Here is a 12,196-nt window from a genome sequence, read left to right as displayed (position 1 = left end):
AACTACCACAGAGAAGGGAAAATCAGAAAAAGAAAGAAAGACAGATGTACGCTTTTGATGAAAGCTTTAAGGCAAAGAAAAAAGATTCTAGCAGAAAGTCTCATGATCCTGATCACAGACAGAAGAAGAGTGTGTACAAAAATAATCTGTGTAAACTCAATGCTACATATAGAGAGAAACAGAGAGAACATTTTAGAAAAATCTATAGAGATAGTGCTAAAATTAGAGAGAGAAAAAGAGAACGTGTCATAAGGATGTATAAAGAAGATTCTTCATTCAGAGAAAAGCAGAAGGAACGTATAACAAGAACATATAGAGAATCTCCCATTTTTCGAGAAAAGCAGAAGGAACGTATGAGAAAAACATATAAAGAATCTTATAGACAATCTCCTATATTCAAAGAACAGCAGAAGGAACGTATAAGAAGAAATTACAGAACTTGTGCTGGATTCAGAGAGAAACATAAAGCTTACATGAGGTCATATGTTTCTAACCTATATAAAGAAAGTGTAGAATTTAGACAGAAAAAAAAATGTTACATCACTAAACGTTATGGAGAAGAGAGACAATTTCAGCAGCAACACAAGGACAATATGAGAGAACGAATGAGAGTAAAATATTGGAACAGTATTTCTTTTAGACAGATGCATAATATCAGATGTGCAATGAAAATAAAAAGAAAATATCGTCAGATGCATCGACCAGCTGACAGTTTACAGTGTCATCCAGAGAACACTTTAATGAATGAGGCCATATCTCGTTTCAGATCCAACATTAAGTCAGCACCATCTTATGTTTGTACTGTTTGTCTAAAAGCTTCTTTTCCTAATCAGGTGAAAATCTGCAAAAGAGAAAATTACTCAAAACACCAAATTGTAGCTCAGCAGTGTCTAACTGGTAAATTTGTTCATGTGTGTGATGAAGCATGTCATGATCACTGCAGCTTTCCTGTTGAGAGAAAAAAGGAGTATATCTGTCACACGTGTCACAGTTCCCTCAAAAGTGGACGCATGCCAAGACTTGCTGCTGTCAACGGTTTAGAACTGCAGGATATTCCAGCTGAACTGTGCGATCTCAACATTCTGGAGAGACATCTGATTGCCAAATGCATACCATTTGCTAAGATTATTCCACTTCCAAAGGGCAGACAGAGACTCATACGTGGTAATGTGGTGTGTGTACCATCTGAAGTCCAACAAACAGTTGACAGTTTACCGAGGATCAGAAGCCAATCACAGATCATGAGGATAAAGCTGAAAAGACGACTGTGCTACAAAGGCCATCAGCTGTTCCAGACTGTCACCTGGTCTAAACTCATTCAAGCCCTGCGTAAACTCAAACAAATTCATCCACAGTACACAGATATTATTATCAGAGATGATGCATTGCTTTGTGATCCAACGTTACCTGATGATGACAGCAGTGATGAAGCCAGCATGGGAAGTGATGATTATGATGAAGCAGATTTAATGGAAATTGACAACTATGAAAAAGATGCCCTTTTGTGCGAAAGTGAGTCTGAAAGTGAACAAGCTATTAATATGCAATCCTGTGATGAACAACCAGAGGAACAAAATCCAGATGAACCAGAAAGTGATTTGAACAATGGAGGTTTTGCTCTAGAAAGTTGTCTGCAGCCTGTTGACATTTCAGAAGAGATTCTCTGTTTCACTGATAACACATATTGTGTGGCTCCTGCAGAAAGAAACAATCCTGTTAGCTTCTTCAGAACTCCTCATTTGGAAGCCATGGCATTTCCTGTGCAGTTTCCTACCGGTCAGAATACACTGGATGAAAAGAGACTTCTTAAACTCACACCAAGTGCTTACTTCAAGTCAAGGCTTTTCAACATTGATGCAAGATTTGCTAAAGACACAAATTACCTGTTTTTCTCACAGTTTGTCACTGAAATACATTTGGCTAATTCCAGCATGACAATACAGCTAAGGAAAGGTAAAACTATGACCAAAGATGGACGCAAAATCACATCGGGAATGTTACAAAGTAAGACAGAAGTAGAGAAGCTGGTAAGAAATAAAGATGCAATCAGATTTATGCAGCCACTCAGAGGAACTCCAGCTTACTGGCAGAAAACTACCAAAGATTTATTCAGTATGATTCGTCAAATAGGAACACCTCAGTTCTTTGTCACTTTCTCTGCTGCTGAGATGAGATGGCCTGAAGTGATTCAAGCAATAAAGAGACAGCAAGGTGAAGAGGTTGATTTTGAAGCCCTGGACTGGTCAGAAAAGTGTGAAATTCTAAGATCAAATCCAGTAACCACCATGCGAATGTTTGATAAACGTGTTGAGGCTTTGTTCAGAGATTTGCTTTTTTCTCCTGCACAGCCCCTTGGTGAGATCATTGATTACTTTTACAGAGTTGAGTTCCAGCACAGAGGTAGTCCGCATATACACATGTTGCTGTGGATTCGAGAAAAGGTAGAAGCAGATGTGGATGATGACCAAACTGTCTGTGACTTTGTGGACAGATACATCTCAGCTCAACTCCCTGATCCAGAAAAACAACCTGAACTGCACAAAAAAGTCTCTGAACTACAAAAGCACAGCAAGAACCACACAAAGACATGCTTTAAGAGTGTGAACTCTGGTTGTAGATTTGGGTTTCCAAAACCACCATCCACAAGAACAATGATTGTGAGACAGGATGAGGATTCAGACACTGAAGCTGCAAAAGCCAAACTCAGACCTTTGTTGAACCTGCTGAAGGAACCTGAAGCTGCTTCCCTCACCATAGAGCAGATTCTGTCACGATGCAACTTGACAATGAATGAGTATGAACAATGCCTCCAGAACATAAACAAGAAAACAGCTCTGATTCTGAAACGTGACCCAAAGGACTGTTGGATCAACAATTACAACCCAGACCTGCTTGAAGCCTGGAACTCTAATTTAGATGTCTCATTCATTTTGAATGCCTATTCATGTGTAGAATACCTCTGTAAATATATAACAAAGAAAGAATCTGGCCTCTCTGAATACCTGAAGACAGTTATCGATAACTCTGATAAGAACACCGTCAATGAATGTGATGAAATGAGAGCTGTGATGCAGGCTTACTCAAAAAAGAGAGAGATCAGCGCACAGGAGTGTGTGACTCGAGTCTGTGGCCTAAAAATGAAAAAATGTTCCCGCAGTGTTGTATTTGTACCAACAGATGATAACCCAGTAAAAATGAGTCGGCCCATGAGCTTCCTGGAAAGCACAACACATGACAGTTGTAATATTTGGATGACAAGTTTGAGTGATAAATACAAATGCAGACCTGAGACCCCAGAATATGAGGAAATGTCGCTGGCTGATTTTGCTGCCCTGTGCCGGTTGGTGAGTGGTCCAAATGAAGGAAAAGATGTGCTTCCTCTTCTAAACCAGCTTGGATTTGTACAAAGGCGAAAGAATGATAAACCAGCTATAATCAGATATTACCACTGTTCACAGGAAAAAGATCCTGAGCAATATTATGGTCGACTGTTGAGACTTTACCTTCCACACAGATCAGAGCAGGAACTGAAACCACAATGTTTCCAAACCTATCAGTCCTTCTACAACTCGGGTTTTGTGCGACTTCCATGTTCAGACCACAGTGAGTCTGTGAAACGGATTGTGAAAAGAAATAAAGACAAGTATGAGAAGAACTCTGAGGATATTGAGAGTGCACTGGAAGAGTTTGAACAAAATAGGGATGTTGTGATCGATGAATGGTGTAATCTTGCTCCTGAATCTGAAGTTGTGAGGCTGCAATGTGATGAGAATCTTCCTGAGAGACATTCTGATGATGAGAACGAACAGGAGAATGTCCCCGACTACAGTCGTCAGTCTGATGCTGTAACAGAGATCAGAGCCATCAGAGAACAACCTGCAGTAGATCCAGCCGTGGTACGTGTAATGTATCAGAATCTGAACCAGAAGCAGGCCTGCGTGTTCTATACTATAAGAGACTGGTGTATTCAGCGAGTTTGTGGTTTGAACCCAGATCAATTTTTCTTCTATATCAACGGTGGTGCAGGAACTGGAAAGTCACATCTGATTAAATGTATTCACTCTGAAGCATCAAAGATCCTGAGCAGACTGCCTGCTAATGCAGAAGAAGCTGACATATCAAATCCAACTGTTTTACTTACTTCATTTACCGGGACAGCAGCTTTTTCTATCAATGGCTCTACATTACATTCTCTACTGAAACTACCCAGGAGTCTGAAACCACCCATTCAAGGACTTGGTAACCAACTGGATGAAGTCAGATCTGAGCTGATGAATGCAGAAATTATTGTTATTGATGAGATTTCAATGGTTTCAAAACCCCTTTTTGCCTATGTGGATGCAAGACTGAAACAAATCAAAGGCACTCAGAGACCTTTTGGTGGAATGTCAGTTTTAGCTGTTGGAGATTTTTACCAGCTGCCACCAGTGCGACAGTCTAAACCTCTCTGCGTTTACGATCCAGAACAGATTGACCTATGGCAGGAACATTTTCAGATGATCACTCTAACCGAGATCATGCGTCAGAAAGATGATGTGGCCTTTGCAGAGATGCTGAACAGGATTAGAGTGAAAGAAAAGACGGATGAGCTTTCTCAGTGCGACAGAGATTTGTTGTCACAGGCTGTGACTGCACCAGAAGAATGTCCAACTGAGGTCTTACACATTTATGCCACCAACAAGAATGTGGAATCCCATAACACAGATACCCTGAAGAAGCTTCATTCAAACATCATAATCATCACTGCAGACGATTTCCAGAAGGATAAACGTACAGGCAGAATGGAACGAAGAGACAAACCATTTACAGGTGGGAGAAATGATTTACCTGACACTCTGAATGTTGCTGAAGGAGCTCGAGTCATGCTGACCAGAAACTTGGACACACTAAACGGTTTAGTCAACGGTGCTTTTGGTATACTGGTAAAGGTGGTGAGATCTGAAAATGATGGACACATAATCAAACTGGGGCTCAGAATGGACAACCGGCAGCCTATGAGACACAACCGCAGTGCTAATGCAGCATCTGATGATCTGGTTTACATTGAGAGAGCAGAGGAGAGTCTGAAGTTTAAAGGAGCGGTACGCAGACAGTTTCCTGTAAAGCTAGCATTTGCCTGCACAATTCACAAAACTCAGGGTCTTACAACACAGACAGCTGTAGTTTCAATGAAGAACATTTTTGAACCAGGTATGGCTTATGTTGCTCTCAGCAGGGTGACGTCTCTCAGTGGACTCTATTTGCAGGACTTGGATGAGAAAAAGATTTACTCCAATCCCGAGGTAACTGCAGCGCTCCAAACCATGAGACAAGCCAGTGTTGAGGAAATGATGCCTCTTCTTCAGGTCAGAGAAACAGCCAGCAGACTTGACACTCTTACACTGATCCATCACAATACGGAGGGTTTGCCATCTCACATCAGTGACATCAAGAGTCATCATGAAATGTGTTTAGCAGATGTTTTGTGTCTCACAGAGTCTCACCTCCAAGGCTCCTTTGTTGCAGACAGTCTTCATTTGGACGGCTACACCATGTTCAAACGCAACAGACATGTGTCCTACACAAACTTTCCTCACATGGCCAGCAGAAGTGGTGGTGGAGTTGTTGTGTATTTGAGGAATCATTTTCAGGTTCAGGTAAAACAGTATCTGCATAATGTCACTGATCTTGAGTTTTTAGTGTTGAAGGTTCAGGCTCCATTCCCTGCACTCATTGCTGTTGTGTACAGACCCCCTGACTACAGTTTGACACCATTCATGCAAAACCTGGTAAGTCTTTTAGATTCCCTTGAAATAATGGACTGTCACCCAATCATTGTGTGTGGAGATTTTAATGAGAACCAGTTGCAGAGTGGAAGAAAACAGATTCTGGAGCAGTTTCAGTCGAGAGGGTATTCACAGCTGATCACTTCTGCCACTACAGACAAGAACACCCTGCTTGACCTCATTTTTATTTCTCAGCCAGATCAATGTCTCCATTCCGGTGTTCTGAGATCATACTACAGTTACCACAACCCTGTGTTTTGTGTCCTGTCCTCGAGCCAATCATGAAGTCGTCTGGTGAGTTTTGAAACAATTACAGATCATGTTTGTTACAGAGTTTACTGATTGTAGAGTATGAAAAATATTTTTCATTGGAAAAAATTGTCTTCCCTACTCTGTCTGTAAGAAGACCCTTTCTTATTGCAATGTTATTAATCATGTCACCAAATCATGGCTGTACTTCATGCAGAGCCGGGAGATCTGCTTTCTGTTATCATGCACCTCAGATCTGAAATATACTGCATTAAACGGACATAATTTATTTTTTATTCTCATGTTTTAAATGACTAAATCTACTTATACATTTTTTCATGGATGTTAATTGTCATCTCCTTTTTTGATACTTTTTTTACTCTGACGTATGTATCTCAACAAACGAGATCTTCCCCTCCAAGATGCTTTCAAATATGAAATAGTAAATAAATAAATCACAGATAAATGCAGGTATTTATTATGGGTCACATGAATAAATACAGACAATTATATTTTCTTGATTATAGTAAATTTTGTAGAATCAAATGTTTTTTGGATGAATGAGGTTTTGCTTATCATGTTTTACAGGTAAAAAATGTTAAAAGTTTTAAACTATCTTTAGGCTACCAGAGATGTCTATAATTATACATTATGTAGAGAAAAACATTTTTACAGCTTACAGAATTTGTATAAAAACTGATTTAGAAGTACATGGAAAGTTTCTGCATCCATTTTCTGACTTGGCCTTTATCTGGGTGGGTTTGGGTTTGGGTGGATAAAGGCCAAGTCAGAATTCTCTGAGCAGCTGGAAAAAGCTGCTAATAAACAAAGACATCAGAAAGCGGGGGCTTTAGGTGTAGCCCCCGCTTTCTGACGCACTAATTAGATTTAGTAACTGACACCCCATACCAGCATTATATAGACACTTGGGGGCTGAGATGGGTGGGTGGGGAGGGGGGGTGGGTGGTGTTAAAAGCACTTTATGTTTTGTAGATGTATTTTTTTCAGACAGGGCACACACAGTCCTGTTTCCTTTGTGGGAAAACCTTCAAACTTCACCATCCTCAGCTGAAACAACAACATCTTAACACCATCTTCATGAACTGCTGAGCCAAACCTGATCCATCAGTGCTGGACTGCACAGATAACTACATGCCACACAGAGACTGCTGTTTTATGAACTGCCATACCAGTATGTCTTCAATGGAGAAGATGACACACCCATCACCTGACCTCCTGCCTGATCTGGAGACCATCATCATGCTGCCACACTACAACCTCTGAGACCATGAATGATGACCCCTACTGAGGAAACTGTATTTCCTGTCAGAGATGCTCAGTGATCCTCAGAGCAGAGAGAGGTATGATTCTTTATCTTTGATAAAAAATGTCAGTGTTTTTAATTCAATTAATTAATTAAAATCCTGTTTAGTGCATAAATAATTCCACACTCAAATGATTATACTTGTTGACACTTTTTGAGTTTTAATTCACATTATGGATTACAAATCTATGCTTTTTCTACTCTGTCTCTCTGTGCAGGTATTGCTGTCTTCTGAGTTCTTCAGTGTCCCAACTGAGACATTCAAACCTCATTGCAGAGCTCATGTCTTTCCTCACCATCATGTGAGTGTGAGATTGCTCTGGATTCTGGTTATGTGGCCTGCAGCACCTATAAGGTATTTCAACATTGTTCATTGCATAACTTATTTGTAGTTTTTAGGCCTTAACACAAATAAAATGTTCCTTTTTCTGTATTTTTTAGAACAAGCTCGTCCAGTGTGCCTGCATTCCAGCTTCTTAGACTCTACTCAAGTGGACAGAGTATCAGTGTTTGGCCACTCTTACAGACACCGACTTCTGTCAACTCACTGCTACTGATCAGGCACCTGACTCCAGGAAGACAGAGGGCTGCAAGCCTGTCATCGTTTCCAGTGTGGCTTTGTATTCTTGGGGTAGCATCAGATTTTTCCCACAAATATTCAAAGGTAACACTTATTTTAAGCGTAGTTATTAAGTCAAAAGTCTTCCCTTGTGTTAATTTTATTTTTTTTATTTGTTTTTGTTTTCTTTTAGATTTATGTGCAGTGATCGGATGTGGTGGAGCTTTGTTAACTGTGTGGAAAACATCTGTTTGTGATGATATTTACAATGAGGCTTTAAGGTGACAGTTTCCATGTAATTTCAATCCTTTTACTAAGCAAAAACATGTTTGCAATTAACATATTTTTTTCAGTTTTGTCTTTTGGATTTATGGTTAACATTCCTCTGTGACAGCAAATACTAAACTGGTCCAAGTAACCAGCATATCATTGGTCAAAGGCAAAAAGGACCACATGTCACGCTAGCTATGAATTATTGACTGTGTTTGTGTCACCAGATTTAACAAACAATATCAGACATATGAAACTGAACTCTGGATTAATGTGCAGATTTTTTTTGTGTTTTTTTTATTGTTGAATAATTATTTTGTAGAACAAACCCAATCTATTTACCCAAACAATGTAACTTGTTTGGGTAAATAGTGGATTAATATATCTAAGTCTATAAGTATAGCAAGCTGAATTCATACAGACACACAGCTCTAAATCCTGGATTGTAGGATGTACAAAAATGATCATGTGATTATTATGGACATTTAAATAACTATATCTATTGAACCATTACATGTATTCTTTTTAGAAATTACACAATCTCAAAATGTGAAAAAAGAAAGTGTTTAAGAGAAAAAATAATGTGTGTTTGTATGAATCCTGCCTTAGTATGGGGTGTCAGTAACTACATTAGTATAGAGTAGGTCTAACAGTGGTTTTCCACATCTGCTCTAATACAGCGGTCCCCAAACTTTTTTGCGCCATGGACCGGTTTATGCCCGACAATATTTTCATGGACCGGCCTTTAAGGTGTCGCGGATAAATATAACAAAATAAAACTAGTACCGGTACCGAAAAAAAGAAAATTTATTCATAACACACGTCAAAAGACCCAGGAAAACCGAGTAAACGATAAAAACGATAACAAAATAACGCTGAAAACCGATAAAAACCCTGAAAACGATACATTTCACACCTGAGCCTCATCTCTCGCGGCCCGGTACCAAACGACTCACGGACCGGTACCGGTCCGAGGCCCGGGGGTTGGGGACCGCTGCTGTAATATATATAGATAATGGGTCAGACATATAAAGTCATTTTGAAAAGTTCATAAAGGTCACATCCATTTATATGTGTTCCTCTTTATCATTTTATATCTGGTCACACAGCTGACTTGAGTTTTGATCAGAGTAGAACCATAACATTCATGCTAATGGTTCTGCTGTTTACAGTTACTTTATGATGGATTTCAGCCTGGTCACAGCACTATGTGAAAATATGTTAGAGGTAAAGTTAAGAAAATTAATACCTCATCATAAGTCACTCTCTAACGCAAAGCAGTGATTATTTTTCACTGTAATTTATTGCACAACAATGTTCTTTATTTGATCCTTGTTTCTTTAAATATGCACATCGATTGTTCAGCTGTGTGACTCTCCACACCTCAAATATATCACAATGTGGACTTCATTTTGACAGTATTTTGTAGATTGATGCCATATTTATCATCAAATCAGGAAACTGTAAACTAATTGAAAAAATGAAGCTTATGAAAATTTTAATGTGGCATAGGAACATGTTGTTTATCCTTGCCGAATGGTATTTAGACAAAACTCCAGCAAATCAGAGGATATATTTTTGTCTCTCACTTGCTATATATGTGTATATTTTTGCAGTTAATAGCCTATCATGTGTCTGCGCATCTTAGGGCCATAAACATAAACATGGCAAACAAGGATATGTTCACAATTCCAACAAATGCTTCAATTGTTTGTATAGATGTTAGATTAATTTGATTTGCATTTTCTATTAATATTTTTCTGTTTGTCCCAAATGGTATTTTTATTTCTTTATGCCATTATTGTAATCATTGGAAACAACTGAGTAAATATTTTGTATCATATGTTTCTAAAAATATTTGAATGTTCTACTTTTCTACTACTGGTTTTCTACTTTCTAAACTTTCTGCCACTTTTTGGCATTTCAATAACATTATTTTTGGGTGTTTTTATCTCTGACCGCAGCATCTTGTGCATTTATTACCTAAATGTTGTTTGTGTGGGTTTTGCTTTTGTTTTGTTTTTTTGCCATTTTTAGATTTCACCAGCTGTGCAAACTCCGCAATTTTACCTTGGTTTTGTTCCACATTAGTTTATCTGCTGGCATGTTTTCTTCCTTTTCTAATGTTTTTGGTAATTTTTCACAGTTAAACAAGTAACTTTGAGGTTACTTCAGCATTTTCAGCTGTTATCTGTTGACAGTTTTGCCTAATTATTACATTTCTGCAAATTTCTAGCAGTTCTGATAAGTTGTAATATTTCTGCCAAGTTTTTAATTTTCTACTAGATTATTTCTGCTAGGTTACACTACTTTTGTTTGTTATGTTATGTTATGTTAAGGTATGTTATTTTAAATTATTGCATTTCTGCTAAGTTATTACATTTTTCTTAACTTGATATTGTTCTGCAAAGTTATTAAAATTTCAGCAACTTTTTAAACACTGACTTTGATTTCTTCAGCTTCTTCAACTATTTTCAGCAGACAGCTTCAGCTTTACAGTTTCCTCTAAGTTATTGCAGTTCTGCTAAGTTATTACATTTTCGCAAAGTTCTTTTGCTTCTGCAAAGTTTTTACAATTTCTGCAACTTTTCAGCTTTTTCAGCTATTTCTTGCATACAGCTTCAGCTTTTAAGCATCCACACTGCATTTTCGCAGGAAATGCAAATTTTTCTAGTTACTTACTGTGTTGCAGCAGAGTCACGTGTAAAAGAGTCAGGATACCTGGAGTTTGACACCCCTGCCATAGATCCAAAGAGGGGGGGAAGCTCATGGGCAAACAAACAGTAAACATGAAATGGTTACTCCATGCCTTGTTATTCAGAATGACACGATAAGGAACTGAAACAAACTGAGGTAACAAAAACACAAGAGGTGAGGGCAGAGTGGAGACACAATGGTAACTATACACAGGTGAAATAAATCTAAATAACAACGCATGGAGTAAACTAAGAACAAGGCAAAGGACAAATGGGTACCAGAATCAATACTAGCAGGGTGACAGAGACTTAACGAGTCACAGGGAACACAGGAGAGACAGTGTAAAGTAAAATTAGGATTACAAGCAAATTACAACTATAAACTACGGAGCACCGCAGGGGACATGGGAGGGAAAAAACATTAAGACGGACTTTTGCGAGATCTCGCAAAACAAACTCGGGATCTCGCAAAAGTTTTAGCCGCATTCTACGGAGGTCGGGAGGTCGAGGCACGATGTGCCGGGAAAGCGGTGTTCCTCCCGGCTGTAGTAGGTCTCGACCTCCCGTTAGCTTCGAGATGGTGGGTGTCAGATCTCCAAAAACGTCGGAGCACTTTTGCAAATATGTGATGTCTTGTAAACCGAGCAGATATCTGACGTTTACACAACTACATTCACGCCTCAAAATATCTTAAAAGTGTATTTTGTGACCCAGAAAGCCTAATATTACAACTAAGTAGCTGCCGCCATTGTTGGAATTCAACTTTTGCGAGATCTCGCAAAAGTTTTGCGAGATCCCAAGTTTGTTTTGCGAGATCTCTCAAAAGTTTTGTGAGATCCCGAGTTAGTTTTGCAAGATCTCGCAAAAGTCCATCTTAATTTTTTTTTCCCATGTCCCCTATGGGGCTCCGTAATAAACAGATTTTAGAAGCAAAACTAAATCTAAGAAGGCCGGAGAATATAATATAGGAACATGAACCAGGTGATATCTGCTAATTGGTCAAAGATCCAGAATCATGTCAGGGATAACACAACACAAACTTGGAAAAAATTTTCATTTATTGATATTTATTCCAGATAATATGTGATTAATATAACTGACTTAGCTTTGTTTTGGCTAAAAAACAACTGCTTTGGGCTGGGAGGTCAATTCCTTAATCATAATCATGCAAATTCTCATGACCATTGAGGGTTTATACTTTAAGAGCTCTTTGGAGCACACAAGTTGCAAATAGTTGGTCCACTGACGGATTGGTTAGCACTGTTTCCTCTCAGCAAGATGGCTTATAGTTCAAGTCCTTGCTGAGGCCTTTCTGTGTGGTGTATCCATGATC

General features: G+C 38.8%; 1 protein-coding gene across 4 annotated transcripts; it reads left to right on the top strand.

Annotated features, from left to right (window-relative positions):
• Positions 1 to 352: 352 nt before the first annotated feature.
• LOC146581504 (uncharacterized) lies at positions 353 to 10,644 on the top strand. Of its 4 annotated transcripts, XR_014893525.1 has the most exons (7): positions 353 to 5,345; positions 5,506 to 5,636; positions 5,729 to 5,768; positions 6,041 to 6,059; positions 7,083 to 7,375; positions 7,557 to 7,693; positions 7,780 to 10,644. XR_014893525.1 is itself a non-coding variant. In XM_085283408.1 (2 exons), exons 1-2 carry the CDS (start codon positions 354 to 356, stop codon positions 5,614 to 5,616), a joined length of 5,103 nt encoding a protein of 1,700 aa, XP_085139534.1. In that variant the 5' UTR covers position 353; the 3' UTR covers positions 5,617 to 6,766. The 4 variants fall into 4 exon arrangements, 1 of the variants encoding a protein (XP_085139534.1); XR_014893519.1 differs by having other exon boundaries at positions 5,506 to 5,768; XR_014893518.1 differs by having other exon boundaries at positions 5,506 to 6,059.
• The last annotated feature ends 1,552 nt before the right edge of the window (positions 10,645 to 12,196 follow it).

This window comes from Mchenga conophoros, linkage group LG2 (genome assembly GCF_057382185.1).
Source record: "Mchenga conophoros isolate Kocher_MC1m ecotype Shallow Benthic linkage group LG2, M_conophoros_male_GT1.1, whole genome shotgun sequence".
Taxonomy (NCBI): domain Eukaryota; kingdom Metazoa; phylum Chordata; class Actinopteri; order Cichliformes; family Cichlidae; genus Mchenga; species Mchenga conophoros.
This window is presented reverse-complemented; position numbering and strand designations above follow the sequence as displayed.

Bases quoted from the DNA above. Each gene is read 5' to 3' on its own strand.
- LOC146581504 (XM_085283408.1), top strand. From the start codon at position 354: ATGAGAAAAACATATAAAGAATCTTATAGACAATCTCCTATATTCAAA. The intron at 5,346-5,505 runs GTCAGAGAAACA...CCTTTGTTGCAG, and splicing joins AAATGATGCCTCTTCTTCAG to ACAGTCTTCATTTGGACGGC.